The sequence below is a fragment of the Taudactylus pleione genome, unplaced genomic scaffold (assembly GCF_031769625.1).
Source record: "Taudactylus pleione unplaced genomic scaffold, aTauple2 ptg000082l, whole genome shotgun sequence".
NCBI classification, from domain to species: Eukaryota; Metazoa; Chordata; class Amphibia; order Anura; family Myobatrachidae; genus Taudactylus; species Taudactylus pleione.
In genome coordinates this window covers 5,000,272-5,018,360 of record NW_028284484.1, presented here as the reverse complement: position 1 = coordinate 5,018,360, position 18,089 = coordinate 5,000,272, and the positions used below count along the sequence as shown (strand labels likewise).

The 18,089-nt window shown below is 42.7% G+C and overlaps 1 protein-coding gene across 3 annotated transcripts in view; it reads right to left on the bottom strand.

Moving 5' to 3' along the window:
* The window catches only part of MORN1 (MORN repeat containing 1), a 735,456-nt gene that overhangs the window by 428,366 nt on the left and 289,001 nt on the right, over window positions 1-18,089 (bottom strand). For all 3 annotated transcript variants that reach the window (XM_088468235.1, XM_088468237.1, XM_088468236.1), the window contains exons 9-10: window positions 5,236-5,359; window positions 3,195-3,367 (exon numbers count right to left, since the gene is read on the bottom strand). In XM_088468235.1, coding sequence (XP_088324361.1) covers window positions 3,195-3,367; window positions 5,236-5,359 — 297 coding nt within the window. The remainder of the gene's footprint in view (window positions 1-3,194; window positions 3,368-5,235; window positions 5,360-18,089) is intronic.

Sequence of the window (18,089 nt, the reverse complement as noted above, 5' to 3'; positions counted from 1 at the left end):
TTAATTATAAATTGACATGTAATACTAAATACACGGTTTACCAAATTATATGCCCATGTGGCCTATCGTATATAGGTAAAACTGAGCGTATGTTCAAGGAACATATGGTGGTACATTGGTCCGCCATATGGGCCACATTACTCAATGGCCATAGTGATCAGCAGGTAGCCCGACATTTTTGTTTAGCCCCTCACCCATTATATGCATTGCGCTACCATATGATTGACCATGTGTCTAACATGATTAGGGGTGGTGACCGAGCCCTTAAACTACTTCAGCTAGAGAGCCGGTGGATCTACTGATTGGGGACTTTTATGAAGTTAAGGATAGCTTAGTCTATGAAGCTATACCATTACTTTAGATTGTAATATACGACTTGAAGGTAGATGTCCACGAATAGGAATATAAACACCGGTGAAGATTATTATTAAATATGACTGACACTATATAGATATTATAATGGTCTGTAACATGGGAGCGAATAGATTATCATCAATAGGCTATATACTAGGATCAATTTACAGTTTACACTGGATGTCACAAATGCTAATAGATAACAGGTTAATTGGATGTATTCTTATCCCCTCTTGCAATAATATAACATATCAATCAGTTTGCGTTATGTATAAGGTATATTGGTTACTTTCTATATTGATATATAATATGATATAGATATCTTTTTACAATTAAGATGCAACTTATTTAGCCATTAGGGCATATTTAAGGTAATTCATAATTTACAGCATACCAGTTTAGTGGTACGTATTTAGCCTAAAGTATATTTCACTTTCTTGGCTGCTTATGTATAGTTTTTTTTACAAATATTCTTTTCTGTTTGTTAATGTTACTTTCAGTAACTATGGTGACAGCCACTGAATGATCTGAGTGATGACGTCACTCAGAATGCGCCGCTGGTCCAGGTGAGCAGTCCCACTTCCGGCTACGATGCACGAATCTAGGTACGGATGTTGCTATTTAAGGTAGGAGCATTACCATTAAGGGGTGACAGTGAGTTAGTAACAACATCCAACCCACAATGGCCACGATAAGTAAGTTTTTATTAATTTTTACATTGATTTGTTTTAAATAAAACCAAATGTTAACAAAACAAACAGAAACTGATTGATTGTCATTGGGTGTACTCTGGTTGAGGGTATCATTGTAGAAACTGAAAGTGGATCCCTTCTTCGTCTTCATCCCTTTAAATGGACATTAAAACAGAAAATATCAAGAGAGAATTTGAACCTGCATAATTGGAGATTGGCACTCCCCAAGATCACTATTCCGTAGAACCCTTCTGGTTCATACTGGCAAGAGACCGCACTTGGGGAAGCAGTCTCTACTAAAAAGAATTTTTAACGAATCATATAGTATTTTTTTTATATTTGAATTGTAAGATAAATTGGTTGATGTAGCGCAATATAGGTATTGTATTATATATATATATGTACATATGTTTTCATATGGAGTGACAGTGCAACATGAGGGTAACAAAATCTTAAAATGCAGATTTCTATAAGATGTCTGTCATTGTAAAATGTTTGTATAGATAATTGGTATATCTATACATGTGAAAACTAATTGATTATATTTTGGGTTAATAATCAGCGATCACTTTCAACTAGTGAAGAACAATGTAATTTATATATTTTTTGTTAAAATTTTGGTTTATTTTTCCCCTACACCAAGCCATAAAATTTAAGGTTTATCAGTTATGAAAGTCTCATAACATTTACTTACGTAATACAGTACAGGTTGAGTCTCCCATATCCAAATATTCCGAAATACGGAATATTCCGAAATACGGAATATTCCGAAATACGGAATAATTTTGGCATGACTGAGATAATAAAACCTTTGATTTTTTGATGGTTCAATGTACACAAACTTTGTCTAAGGCACAAATTATTAAAAATATGGTATAAAATTACCTTCAGGCTGTGTGTATAAGGTGTAAATGAAACATAAATTTATTTCATGTATGTACACAAACTTTGCTTGAGCCACAAAATTATTGAAAATATTGTATAAAATGAGCTGCAGGCTGTGTGTATATGGTGTATATAACACATAAATGCATTCTGTGTGTATATTGGGGTCCCATTCCCAAGATATTTCATTATGATATGCAATTATTCCAAAATACGGAATATTCCGTTATCCAAAATACCCCTGGTCCCAAGCATTTTGGATATGGGAGACTCAACCTGTAGTTATACTAAATGACAGTGGTTCTCAACTCCAGTCTTTAAGTACCACCAATACATCATGTTTTCTGGATTTCTTTAATCAGACACAGGTGAGATCATGTATTTTGCAGGGTCAGTGATTATCCCACATGCTTCTACAGATGGAAATCCTCAAAACATGACCTGTTGGGGATACTTGATTGTTTAGGTAGAGAACCACTGCTCTATGAAATAAGCACGTTGTCAAAACATGGAAATTGAATGAAGAGGGAAACCATCTAAGATATGGTTAATTGAGGTTCAACACTAAAAGGTAAAAAATAAATAGCTTTACCCAACAAAAAGTTTCCAATTTGGTCACCACACATTAACATATTTGCATTTTACAAATGCCATTTGCTGGTGATTGACTTAATAACATTGGATACCACCAATTGCCTAGTGATACTGTAATTCTAAAACCATGTATGTCATAAATAATAGGACTTCATACAAAGATAATAAATATATGTATTTTTTCTTTGTAATTCTATTTAAATTATCACACAGAAAAATATATAATTTAAATGAAACTAAACATTAGCCCTAGTCCAAAACCAAGTACTCAGCATCAACCTAGATTAAGGTCTAAAAACATCCTTGCTATGATGTTGCTCTGCCAAAGGGCTATAAGGAGCAGTCTTTCCCCTGGACATTCTCCTATGGTAAATTCATCCAGATTGGCGGCTCCGTCATGAGCAAGTGCAGGGAAAATATTTAAAACATTTGGATGCATTTGGGTTCAACTGAACCCTTTGGTGTACATTTTTTGTATGCTAAGAATATTTGAATACAAAAATATTTAACCATAAACACTATACTAAAGCATTGCATATGCATATGTTCAAACATTAAAAAAAATCAATAAATACAAGAATATATTAAACAATGCACAGCAACATTGGTAAGTCATAAAATGCTAATTGTCCCAGCTATATCACAATTATGAGTCTTTCATTAACTCACCATCAAGCGTATTAGAGAGATCCCCGGCAATCTCGTGGTGAGACTCATCAGCTGTCAGGAGCTGGTTGTTAGATGACTGCATGCCAGATTGGCTTGTTAAAGGACAGCTAGTCTCCAGCAGCTGCTTCTCGTGATTAAAATATGACAGAGGATATTTCATACATTCATAGCCACTGTAGACACAAAGTTTGCAATTTATTTAGTAAAAAAAAAACAAATCACTCCCTCCTTGTTCCCAAAATGTAATTAATAAAAATAAATCCCCAGTTAGATTACTTTGTAACTTCATGGCTTGTATTTGATTACTGTTATTTTCAAACCCTTAGAAATTAGAAGAAGGGTTCCTGAGGAGAAAGTTCTGTGTAACAGAGACAAGGGCAGTCAGAAGAATCAATTGAAAATGGTACATGAGAGGACAGGGGAAGAGAGGGTAAATAGTGCAGGTACGAATCTGGCAGTGGTGTCTCATAGGATGTCAGTGTTCCATAGCCAGGCTTTGATTGTAATGTTATAACTAACTTTTTCCCATGATAAATTTCCTTTAAGAACTGGACACGTTTTGATTGCACATAAAAATAGGATTTACAGAGGGGCATTCATGAAAAGTATTTCATAGTTGACTAAAGCTGGCCACACACTAGAACAACTTACATCCAACCATCCAACTAGTTGATTGGTTGGAATGAAAATCTGGTAAGGTATGAAAACAAATGACAATCAGCAATTTGCTCCCAAACGCCAGAAAATGGACAAAAACTGTTGTTTGAACAAATTGTTTAGATCAAGCATTTAACAAACTTTTCTGACAACCATTTTCATCTGTTTTCTGGCATTTAGGAGCAAACTGCTGATCATCATTTACTCCCATACATTACCAGATTTCATTCCAGCCAGCCAACTAGTTGGATGGTTGGATGAAAGTTGATCTAGTGTGTGGCCAGCTTTATAAAAGGTGGTGTTGCCCATAGTAATGAATGACAACTTAGGGGGAAATTTACTAAAGTTTAGTTTTGCAAAACTGTATGGATATGGCACTATGATTTGCGGTCTGTGCACAAGGCGAATTTACTAGACCTGTTTATTCATTTACTTTACTCCTGGTAAATATGCAAACCACTAAGCGTATGGCCTACAAATGCTATATAGTTAATAATAATAATAATAATAATAATAATACAAAAATGATAAAATAAAAACCAGGCAGGATGCCTCAAAGAGAATGTGGGTAGAGATATCTTGCATGTCAGAAATTGCATGAATAAATACAGTTGTACAACCCCCCAAAACAAAATAACCCAGCTTCCTTTCAGTTTCTAAAATCCCAGCCTACTCAACACTGGGCCGCCCTCTGCTGAATGCGGAAAACTGGCTTCCACAAAATTATCCTGCTGCTGCACCTAAAGACAACTTGTATTTCCACAAGTGATGCATGCAAGAACAGTCATGGGCTGTGAGTGCATGTTGGCACTTGAAGCGTTAGAACTGCTTGCACTCTGATTTGATAGGATTACCCTGATACCCATTGGCCACGAGTACCAGAAGTAGCCCAGTGCTGCTCAGGGGATGTAGTCGGCATCCCGTCGCACAAAATGGTGCCAGAATCGCAACAGGAGTAAGAATCCCGGTGGCTGCGATCCTGACAGTCAGTATTAGGGTTAGGTTTAGGGTTAGGCTGTGGGAGGGGAGAGTTAGGGATAGGCTGCAGAAAAGGTGGATTAGTGGTAGGATTAGGGGAAGGGTTAAATGACTTACCTGCATGCATCGGGATTCTTGCGGCCGGATTCTGACCGACGGCATTGTGTGCGCCGGGATAATGTACCCCACCCCTATTGTTCATACTGGCACTTGCAGCTTTAGAACTACTTGCATTCTAATTTGATACGATTGCCCTAATACCCACTGGCCAGGAGTACCAGGAGCAGCCCAGTGCTGCTGGGTTGTTTGTTGTGATACATTTCATCATTTCTACAGTTATTTCATAAATCTCAACTTTATCATGTTAAATATTATTTTACATATTTATTTATTTTATGGCACTTACAATGGTGTTAGGATTGGCTTTTCCTCAAAATCTTCAATCAATTCCAAAAAGTTGGTAGTCTGATGCTTGCTGGGTGGTGTGTATTTTATTCCTGCACTGATTCTCAAAACGCGCCCATTTTCATCTATGGAAACACAATGAAACATATTTCAGATAATGGGGCAGATGTATGAAGCTGTGGTAAGTGATAAAGTGCAGAGTGATAAACGACCAACCAATCCGCTCCCACCTGTCATTTTTCAAACACAGCCTGTAACATGACAGTTGTGAGCTGATTGGTTGGCCGTTTATCACTCTCCACTTTATCACTTCATACATATGCCCCATTATTTCAGCAAATACTAATACTGTACAGGTGATTTTGTTATAATCAATAATCCATTACATTTTTTAATACATGTACACAGTATAAAAGGAGTGCTTATTAAGGATCTCATGAAATGACAAAATTGTAAAGGGCAAGTAATATTTATTAAGGCATTCATTACAAAGCCATCACGACCCCATTGTTACTACAAATAGAAAACTATTCAATGCAATACATTTATTGCTAGGTATCACTTATTGGCAGGTTTGGACTGGCCCACAGGGGTACAGGGGAAATGCCCGATGGGTCCCACTGCCTGTGGGCCCACCACCTCCTCTAGGTGTCAGGTCCCGGACCTCAAATTATAGATTGTTACTCTATTAGACAGCTAGTTACCTTGTGGAGCAGATCCACTGAGCAGCATGGGACTTGGTTACCTTTTATAGAAACTGCACCAAGATTTGCCTAATGGTTAGCCAAGCATCTGTGGTGGCTGGCCACACCCCCTCTGGTGGATGACCACACCCCTTAAGCATAGGCCCCGGTGGGCCCTTCACGCCCCAGTCCGACACTGCTTATTGGAGTGTATATTGGAGTGTATTTTTGTAAGGAAACACTAAAAATATGGGTAGTCTTACTTTTACAATAAGTGGTCACCTGTACATATTGTATAGTGCAATTATATACAAAAAAAACTTAATTTTTTTTACATTTTTGCAATTCCTAGTGGAAGCGACTATCTCTAATTGAGGGCTACTCAGATGTCCGATGTTCACGCAAGTGATCCGATGGCTGCATCTTCGCACGCAACAGTGAATCACTGAAGTTTACCCGGAGGCATCTTTCTACTACAGACGCCACTTGCTGCTTTTACATATGTTAGCATTGATGCTAAATCATTCCACATCAGAATCAGGCCTTTTGGCAGGAGCACCAATACGACTGCACTTGTAGTCAAACTAACAAGTGGATATTGGAATGATTATACTAAATTACTTGCAATATGATTACTGTACAACTCAAAAATTAAACAAAAAACATGTACCCTATAGAAATTAATATACTGTAACTTATTTTCAAAATGTGAGTCCCAGATCAACCTCATAGAGAGATAATAAAATGAGTCCTGGCAAAGCTTTACATTTTATGGGCTTTATTCAATAAGCCTTTCACAATGGATTTTGCAGGATATTTAGTCATAGCAGGGGATTCAATTAGCCGCGATAAAGCAATAACTTGTCGTGCGATAATTTAGATTATCTCGTCAATGCGCTATGGAGAATTCCCACCCACGAAAACCGCGGCTAATAGGATTGCGCAAGCATTTTGTCGCATAAGCCGTTTTTCGCGAAACAGCAGCTTATTGTCAACTGAGCCTTCTGCAAAGTATGCTGAGGTGGAAGCTTAGAGGTGAAGCAGTGACCAGGAAGATACTGATGGTCTGTGTTTCTTTAAGCAGGAAAAAGAAGAGCAGGTAATTAAGAACACATGTATTGTGTATGTAAAAATTATGGTTATATGGACATGATGGAGTATTAATACTGAAGGTATCATTAAAAGGCTTTAAAGAATGACCATCATTTTTTGATATAATGTAGTGTTCACTGTAGGATTTTTTCGGGCAGGATACTGACCACTGAAGATTTTAATTTTGAAGGGCAAAATTTTGGACACATCGTTAAAGCTGATGTACACAGTTATATTTATATTTAAATCAGTAAACTAACATTAATATAATACCCCCAATTCACATTATACCACACATAGTACCCAAAATTCACATGTCAAACAACAGTGCACTTAATTCACATTATGCCATACATCAGTGCCCCTTATTCACTATACAATGCACAGTAGTGCCCACAATTCATGTTATGCCGCACAGCAGTGCCCATTATTCACATTATGTCACACAGTAGTACCCCTTATTCACATTATGCCACACAGTAGTGCCTCTTATACACATTATGCAATACAATAGTGCCCCTTATACACATTATGCCACACAGGAGTGCCCTTTATACACATTATGCCACACAGTAGTGCACACAATTCACATTATGCCATACAGTCAGGGGCGGAACTAGCGGCGGTGCAGCCGATGCCTTGCTCCGAGGCCCGCTGTGGTGCAGGGGCCCATGGCCGCCTGCATCCGACAGTGCCGCTGCCCGCCGACCTGGTCCCTAGTAAGTAAATGGTTGGAGCTGGAGCGGGCCCACTCTGCTGCTGTGGCTCCAACATGACCTGACCTACAGTCCCACACCCGCCGTGGCCTGGCCCCTTGTTATGACACGCCGCGCGACGTCACGCGCCATGTCATAACAAGGGGCCGGGTTGCTGGAGAGAGAGGATCGACAGGAGCCGCGGATCGCGAGGAGCAGCGAGGGCGAAGCAGCCAAGGAAACAAGGTAAGTGGCGGCATCGGGGGCGACTGCGGTGGTATTGGAGGGGGAGGGGGGGCGCATAGCTGAGACACGCTGGGGGGGGAAACGAGACATGCTGGGGCTGAGGTGGAGAATGTTTGACACGCTGAGGGGGGGAGAATGAGTCTGACATGCTGGGGGGGAGAATGAGTCTGACATGCTGGGGGGGAGAATGAGTCTGACATGCTGGGGGGCTGAGTCTGACATGCTGGGGGGGAGAGTCTGACACGCTGGGGCTAGGGGGGAGAATGAGGCTGACACACTGGGTCTAGCGGGGAGAATGAGGCTGACACGCTGGGTCTGGGGGGAGAATGAGGCTGACACGCTGGGGCTGGGGGGAAAATGAGACTGACATGCTGGGGCTGGGGGGGAGAATGAGGCTGACACGCTGGGGCTGGGGGGGAGAATGAGGATGACACGCTGGGGCTGGGGGGGGAATGAGGCTGACACACTGGGTGGAGAATGAGGCTGACATGCTGGGGTTGGGGGGGAGAATGAGGCTGACACACTGGGGCTGGGGGGAGAATGGGGCTGACATGCTGGGCTTGGGGAGAGAATGAGGCAGACATGCTGGAGCTGGACAGACTGGATTTAATAACTGAGGGGCAGTGAGGGGTGGTGAAAAAATGTTGGGGTGAGGGGTACAAGGAATGGGAGGGGACCCAGAGCATATTCTTGCACCTAGGCCCACCACTCTCTAGTTCCGCCACTGCATACAGTAGTGCCCCTTATTCAAATTATGCCACACAGCAGTGCCCCTTATTCACATTATTCCACACAGTAGTGCCCACAATTCACATTATGCCACACAGTAGAGCCCTTAATAACATTATTCCACACACCAATGCCCCTTATTCACATTATTTCACACAGTAGTATCCCTTATTCACATTATACCATGCACAGTAGTGCCAGTGATACAAATTATACCACACAGTAGTACCTACTTTATAGAAGAATGCATTTGAATGGAAACTACAGTGGGTATGAAGTGTGCCCACTCCTTTCTGATGGTTACAGTGCACACACTGCAGTAGAGACTGGGACTCCTGGATTGATACCCCAATACAATTAGAAGACAAAGACAGGTGAGGGTAAGGAGGAGTGAATAGGGGGATGGAGCCACCCCACCGGCGGAACACAAATGGTGGGATAGGCAGATACCGTAACTGCGAAAAAAGAGGCATGTTCCAAAGTAAGTACAGGAGGAGGAACATATATAACATCCTCCAATGATGGCTCATCACCTCCTCCAATGAAATCCTTTGTCTGGACATCACCGAGGCAAATATATGAATAAATATGCACTGCAAATGCTTCCAAGATTGCACCTTCTAGCAGCTCAAAGAGAACGTTCCAAATGAATACATTTCAGATACTAATGGGCTGAAGCCGGTACTGTAGGATGAAACTCACCTTTCTGGAGGGAACTTTTCGCACTGCACGTGCTAGCGTCACATCTCCACTTGCTGCTGAAAGGGTTGTAACTGGGTTTGCATATAGACATAGTTTAGCAAGGGTGTGTCATTGGAACTGTGGATATGCAGAGGTGTGCATATGTGGAAATATGACTGTGGGCCTGATTCACTACCGTACGCAACTGCGTATGCAATAGCGATTACGCACTCTGGCCCTGATTCAGAGCCGGACGCCCTGACAGAGCGCTTGCTCTGAATCAGGGTCGTCCCTCCTCCTTTTTGGAGCGGCCTCCTGGCCACTCGCTTAGCTGCGGGTGACCACCCACAGCTATAGCGAGCGGCCAAAATGATGGTCGCTATGGTCAAGACCATCGTGACCATCGAGCTTGTGACGAGACCCTTACGGTAGGTTTTCGCTGCCGCAAGCCCTGGAGTGCTTTTGGCTCTATCAGAGCCAAAATCACTCCCACTGACATCACTAGTGATGTCAGTGGGGCCGGCCCCAGACGGTAGGCGTTCCCATGGGAACGCCTCCGTCTGGGCAGCAACGCCCCCGGCACGCCCACCAAAGGGGGCGTGCTGTCAATCACCATCGACAGCACGCCCCCTTTGGTGCGAGACCCATAACGAGACCCGCACTTGGGCAACATCGACCTGCTTGCGAGCGCTCAGCGCTTGCGAGCGGGTCTGAATCAGGCCCTCAGTTCAACTGCGATAGTATGCTAATTCATTGTGATCGCTTTTCCCTCACAGCACTACACAATGACGCCCACTTTACTTACCACACATCCGTAATGTTTAGAAAGACTGCGAAACAATCTGTACAATCGAGTACCATCGCAGCCTCACACACACTTGCACAAGCCCTGACCTTACTCAGAAATTACTAACAACCACGCATGTTATGAGATTTCAGACTGCGTAGGCCATCGCAGTGGATAATTTATGCACACCCCTGCAACGGCGTTAAACGCACTGGCACGCCTGCATTCGCCCGACCACCCCCCCTATCACCACCCACAAATGGAACTAACTGTCAATCACTCTGTGATGGGTCTGAGTAGTCATCGTGATCGCAGTCTCACTAGTTCGCGCACTGCGATGCATACGCATATGCAGAACGCAACAATTGGCCAATTGTGTTTGTAATCGCAGTTGCGTACACCAGGATATGTCTGCTGCAAGTGTGCACTGATGATGATGATGATGACGGTTATGTACGGATAGGGGTGGTGCAGCTGCAGAGACGCATACAGCTCTGCAATGCAGGTATAATTACAACTGACTTGTGTTCTACTGTGCATCAGCCCCTTTATGTTGCTCTTATTTTGTTTTACGAAGAATCAAACTAAGAAACAACTCAGAACCAAGTACTGGCTGATCATTTAATATAATTGGAAAAGTCCACTTACTGTAAGCTTTCTTATTCCATTACATAAAAGCATTTCAAATGGCGAATGCAGTGTGAAAAATCCACTGACCTTGATTCCAACCTAGTCTAAAAAAGAGCGACGCCTAGAAATTCACTTTATTAAAAACCTATTTAGTGTTTAAGCGCCTGCATTGTAAGGTTCACACAGGTTCCATCCAAGGAATTGTAAATCTCTGGCTTATTTATGTGTGAGCTGCTGTAGCAGGCTGTTTTGTTCAAGGAGAGAGGATGATTTAGTTTTTGCAGTCTGAAAATGGCACCATAGCACGAATTGTGGTACAGAGTCCGAGAAACATATTTCAAAGACTGTTTATTTATAGCCGAGCACTGCAAAGCTAGAGGAGGCAGTAGTAAAAATATATTTATGTACTATAAGAATTGTGCAGGAGTCCTGATGTAATTTTCATTCCAGCTGCCATTGTAGAACAGGTGCAGATAACATGAACTGATATAGTACATCTAGAAGACAGAATTGTATTTTGGTCCTTATCTTGCTCACATCACTAAACATATATTACTTCTTTGTTTAATGAACAGTTTATCAAAGAGGATTCATCAAAGGAAATCTAAAAACATATATACAAGTGTGTGTGTAGAAAGAGAGAGAGGGAGATATTTAAGTATGAGTGTAGAGAGAGAGAGAATGAGGGAGAGGTAGAGAGATATTTAAAGGAAGAAACAAATGTATGGCTAGTGGCTACATTTCTATTTGTACAAATACATGTGCCAGGGTGTAGTTTAAATCCCAACACCAGTCAGAATACCGGCGCTGGCATCCCCACGGTAAGTAGTGAGGTTAGGGTGAGGGTTAGGCACTAGGGAGGAGGATAGGTTTAGGCTGCGGGGGGGGGATTACGTTTAGGCTGCGGAGGGTTAGGTTTAGGCAGCGGTGAAGGAGGGTTAGCTTTCGGGATATGGGTAAGATACTTACTGACAGGTGTTGGTATCCTAACCCTGTTGGGATGCCAGGGTCGGGATCCCGAGCATTGGCATCCCGTACCCAACCCCATGTGCCTTATCTTGCATGTTTTCGTATTGCACATACTCTGAAGTATATACAGAGCATACTCACATAAGCAAAGTTTGACGTATGCAAATATATGCCTGTATCCAATCATATTTGTATAAGCTGGTGCTAGTGCCCAAAGCAAACCAAGCGCCCAGATATAGCATGTACACTACAATATACACATTTTTTCTGTACACGCAATGCAGAAGCATTTAAAACCCAATTTCTGTTCACCTCGCCATCAGGCCCATACTGCTTAAATGATCACTAAACCTGACCATCAAACTAGATATTAAAGTCCCTTTATTTTCTTTATAAAAAACCTCCAAATGTTTACTTGTTTATCTCTCTTTGCTGTTGTCTGTTAATGTTTAGTTAAATGTATTTTGTATCATGTGTTTTTTAAATTGTACATTGAGTCCTATTCAGAGAAAAACTCTATTAAAATAACATTACTGTTATTATAGTGGCATCAAACAAAATGTGCCTCATACCAAGGTGCACGGAGGGGTTTCTAAAGTACCCAGGCCTCTCAGGGTGTCCAGGCATGCCAGAGAGGTGTAACATCAAGGTAGCCCTATTTGGGACAGCGTGCAGCTTCTGCAGAAGACACCAACAGTTGGCCACGTCTCCAAGTCTCCCACCCTCTCTTGGTGGCCATGCTCATGCCTCTGTGATATCACTAGATCATAGTGAATTGATTGGCTGCATCCTCATTACTTTTCATTCAACCCAAAAAACAAGCTGCCTTCAATGGTCATAGTTGTCTACCCTCCCGCATCCTGCAGGAGACTCCCGGATCACTATGCTGTGGAGTACAGTGGCACAACTAAAGGGGTTCGGGCAGGGTATGTGCCCTGGGCGCCGTCAGATCGAAGGTACTGGGGGGGGGGGTGCCGTTGGCCAATGTCCAGATCCAGTAGTGCATGCATGGGGGGTTTCTTCCTTGTCTCCGTCTCTGCACCAGCCCGTGTACCACCCACTATCCCCTTCAGCTACCATTAGCGCTGTCAGCGCTTATGCGTCAGGTGGCTTTCACATCACCTGATACGGAAGAGCTGACAGCTAAACCGTAAGGGTCCGGGCAGCGCACCGCAATCTCTACACAGTCCTCTCAGAGTGAGCGGGGGGGAGCCTGAGGGAAGATCGCTGCCGCCCAGCAGCCCGGCATCTAGGAGCACGTCCACAACTAGCAGTAGGAAAAGCTGCTATTAGGATGTTATATGTGTGCCTGTGTTTATACTTAGTAAGTATGCTGCGTGTGTATGCTTCAATATGTGTATGTATGCTGTTTGAATGCCATGTGTGTATGAGCTGAATGCTGTGTGTGTGTGTGTGTACTGTATGTTTGCTGAGTATGTCTCACACATATAATATATATATATATATATATATATATATATATATATATACACACACATACATGCATAAACACGAGATATATATATATATATATACAGTCAGGTGCATAAATATTGGGACATTCACAGAATTTTCAGATTTTGGCCTATATTCACCACCACAATGGCTTTGAAATGAAACAAACAAGATGTGCTTTAACTGCAGACTTTCAGATTTAATTTGCAGGTAATTACATCCAAATCAGGTGAACAGTGTAGAATTACAACGGTTTCTATATGTGCTTCCCACTTTTTAAGGGGCCAAAAGTAATGGGACAAACTAAACAATCCTAAATCTAACTTTCACTTTTTAATACTTTGTTGCAAATCCTTTGCAGGCAATTACAGCCTGAAGTCTGGAACGCATAGACATCACCAGACGCTGGGTTTCATCCCTGGTGATGCTCTGCCAGGCCTCTACTGCATATGTCTTCAGTTCCTGCTTGTTCTTGAGGCATTTTCCCTTCAGTTTTGTCTTCATCAAGTGAAATGCATGCTCAATCGGATTCAGGTCAGGGGATTGACTTGGCCAATCCATAACATTCCACTTTTTAGCCTTAAAAAACTCTTTGGTTGCTTTTGCAGTATGCTTCGGGTCATTGTCCATCTGCACTGTGAAGCATCGTCCAATGAGTTCTGAAGCGTTTGACTGAATATGAGCATATAATATTGCCCGAAACACTTCAGAATTCATTCTTCTGCTTTTGTCAGCAGTCACATCATCAATAAATACAAGGGAACCAGTTCCATTGGCAGCCATACATGCCCACGCCATGACACTACCACCACCATGCTTCACTGATGAGGTGGTATGTTTTGGATCATGAGCAGTTCCTTCCTTCTCCATACTGTTCTCTTCCCATCACTCTGGTACAAGTTGATCTTTGTCTCATCTGTCCATAGGATGTTGTTCCAGAACTGTAATGGCTTTTTTAGATGTTGTTTGGCAAACTCTAATCTGGTCTTCCTGTTTTTGAGGCTCACCAATGGTTTACATCTTGTGGTGAACCCTCTATATTCACTCTTGTGAAGTCTTCTCTTGATTGTTGACTTTGACACATATACACCTACCTCCTGGAGAGTGTTCTTGATTTGGCCAACTGTTGTGAAGGGGTTTTTCTTCACATGGGAAATTATTCTTCTGTCATCCACCACAGTTGTTTTCCGTGGTCTTCCGGGTCTTTTGGTGTTGCTGAGCTCTCCGATGCGTTCTTTCTTTTTAAGAATGTTGCAAACAGTTGATTTGGCCACACCTAATGTTTTTGCTATCTCTCTGATGGGTTTGTTTTGATTTTTCAGCCTAATGATGACTTGCTTCACTGATAATGACAGCTCTTTGGATCTCATATTGAGAGTCGACAGCAATTGATTCCAAATGCAAATGTCACACCTAGAATCAACTCCAGAACTTTTACCTGCTTAATTGATAATGAAATAACGAGGGAATAGCCCACACCTGTCCATGAAATAGCTTTTGAGTTGATAGTCCCATTACTTTTGGCCCCTTAAAAAGTGGGAGGCACATATAGAAACCGTTGTAATTCCTACACAGTTCACCTGATTTGGATGTAATTACCCTCAAATTAAATCTTAAAGTCTGCAGTTAAAGCACATCTTGTTTGTTTCATTTCAAAGCCATTGTGGTGGTGAATAGAGGTCAAAATATGAAAATTCACCTGACTTGTATATATACCGTGTTTGTGTGTGTAGATATATATATATATATATATATATATAATCTACACACACAAACACGGTATATATATATATATATATATATATATATAAAAACAAGGCAGAAAGGTCAGCGGCACTCAGGAGACTTCTTATAAGTGAAAAAAAGGTGTCTTTATTTCGACGTTTCGAGGCAACGTGACCCCGTCTTCAGGAACACACACAATGATAATACGGTAATGTGTTCCTGAAGACGGGGTCACGTTGCCCCGAAACGGCGAAATAAAGACACCTTTTTTTCACTTATAAGAAGTCTCCTGAGTGCCGCTGACCTTTCTGCCATGTTTGTATAGAGGGGAGGGATCTCCACCTCCAGAGGGCACCTGGAGCAAGGTATATACCGGGCCCTTTGCACATTAAATATATATATATATATATATATATATCTCACATTTATGCATTCGTGTATATATTATATATACTAGGGGTGAGCGGGTTCGGATTTCTGAAATCCGAACCCCCCCGAGCCCCCCCGATCCGAGTCAGGCTCGACTTTTCCCGCCTGACTCGGATTCTGAAATCGAGGCAAAACGTCATCATCCCGCCTTCCGAGTCTCACGGGTTTTGGATCCTATATAAGGTACCCGCGTCGGCGCCATTTTCTCACTCGGCTGTGGACAGTGAAGAGGGAGGGTGGGAGTTAGGGCTGGCTGGGCTGTGTAGTATAGTGTAGTGTAGTGCAGATTAGTGTTGTGCTGTGCTGTGCTGCGCTGTGCTGCTGTTGTCCATAGGGGCTGTGTCCTCTACTTCAAAGTCCATAGGGACTGGCTGTGTTGTGCTGTGCTGCTGTTGTTAATAGGGGCTGTGTCCACTACTTCAAAGTCCATAGGGGCTGGCTGGACTGTGTTGTGCAGTCAGTTGTCCATAGGGGCTGTGTCCACTCCAAAGTCCTGTGCAGTGTCCCAGTCCTAAAGGGGTGCTGTAGTGTTGTCCAGGGGGTGCTCTGTTAGTCAGGGGTGCTCCCCCAAGTGCTAAAAAAAATATATTTTTTCTGTGTTTGTGAATTGTGTGCGCAGTAGCCGCACGTGCATCAACAAAGTAGTGCCAAGCGTGCGCCTGTGTCATAAGTAAAGGGCCGCCTGGCTTGACCGTTAAAGGGTGCTGTAACCCCCAAAGTACACTCCAGTCCAAACCAAATAAAAAAATATTTTCTGTGTTTGTGAATTGTGTGCGCAGTAGCCGCACGTGCATCAACAAAGTAGTGCCAAGCGTGCGCCTGTGTTATAAGTAAAGGGCCAGCTGGCTTGACCGTTAAAGGGTGCTGTAACCCCCAAAGTACACTCCAAACCAAATAAAAAAATATTTTCTGTGTTTGTGAATTGTGTGCGCAGTATCCGCACGTGCATCAACAAAGTAGTGCCAAGCGTGCGCCTGTGTCATAAGTAAAGGGCCGGCTGGCTTGACCGTTAAAGGGTGCTGTAACCCCCAAAGTACACTCCAAACCAAATAAAAAAATTTTTTCTGTGTTTGTGAATTGTGTGCGCAGTAGCCGCACGTGCATCATCAAAGTAGTGCCAAGCGTGCGCCTGTGTCATAAGTAAAGGGCCGGCTGGCTTGATCGTTAAAGGGTGCTGTAACCCCCAAAGTACACTCCAAACCAAATAAAAAAATATTTTCTGTGTTTGTGAATTGTGTGCGCAGTAGCCGCACGTGCATCATCAAAGTAGTGCCAAGCGTGCGCCTGTGTCATAAGTAAAGGGCCGGCTGTCTTGACCGTTAAAGGGTGCTGTAACCCCCAAAGTACACTCCAAACCAAATAAAAAAATATTTTCTGTGTTTGTGAATTGTGTGCGCAGTATCCGCACGTGCATCAACAAAGTAGTGCCAAGCGTGCGCCTGTGTCATAAGTAAAGGGCCGGCTGGCTTGACCGTTAAAGGGTGCAGTAACCCCCAAAGTACACTCCAAACCAAATAAAAAAATATTTTCTGTATTTGTGAATTGTGTGCGCAGTAGCCGCACGTGCATCAACAAAGTAGTGCCAAGCGTGCGCCTGTGTCCCATAAGTAAAGGGCCGGCTGGCTCATTTCTTAAAGGGTGGTGTAACCCACAAAGTGCACTAGTCTCCAACAAAAATAAAAAATTATTTTCTGTGTTTGTGTGCGCCTTAGCCGCACGTATATATCAATATAACATAAATGGAGGACCAAACTTTCTCCGATATAAATAAAATAGGGAAAGATCAAGAACCACTTCCACCTAGTGCTGAAGCTGCTGCCACTAGTCATGACATAGACGATAACATGCCATCAACGTCGTCTGCCAAGGCCGATGCCCAATGTCATAGTAGAGGGCACATACAATCCCAAATGACAAAGTTCAGGAAAATGACCTTGAAAAAAACATTTAAATCATCTGAAGAGAAACGTAAACTTGCCAATAAGCCATTTACAACACGGAGTGGCAAGGAACGGCTAAGGTCTTTCCCTATGTTCATGACTAGTGGTTCACCTTCACATGACGATGGAAGCCCTCCTCCTGCTAAAAAAATCAAACGAGTTAAGCTGGCAAAAGCACAGCGAAGAACTGTGCGTTCTAAGAAGATATCACAAATCCCCAAGGAGAGTCCAAGTGTGGTGGCGGTTGCGATGCCTGACCTTCCCAGCACTGGACGGGAAGAGGTGGCTCTTTCCACCATTTGCACGCCCCCTGCAAGTGCTGAAAGGAGCACCCACAGTCCACTTGCTGATATGCAAATTGAAGATGTCACTGTTGACGTACAACAGGATGAGGATACTGGTGTAGCTGGCACTGAGGAGGAAGTTGGCGAGGAGGATTCTGATGGTGATGTGGTTTGTTTAAATCAGGCTCCGGGGGAGACAGTTGTTGTCCGTGGGATGAAAAAGCCCATCACGGTCATGCCTGGGCAGAAGACCAAACATTCCACCTCTTTGGTCTGGCAATATTTCTATCCAAATCCGGACAACAACTGTCTTGCCATATGTACCATATGTAAAGGTGAAATAAGTAGGGGTAGGGACGTTAACCACCTAGGAACATCCTCCCTTATACGGCACCTGCAGCGCATTCATAAAAAGTTACTGTCAAGTTCAGAAACTTTGGCTCAGACCGTAAGCAGTCCAGGGTCACCTAAATCCCTTTTTCCTGTTTTATCCAAGGAATCGGTGGATGA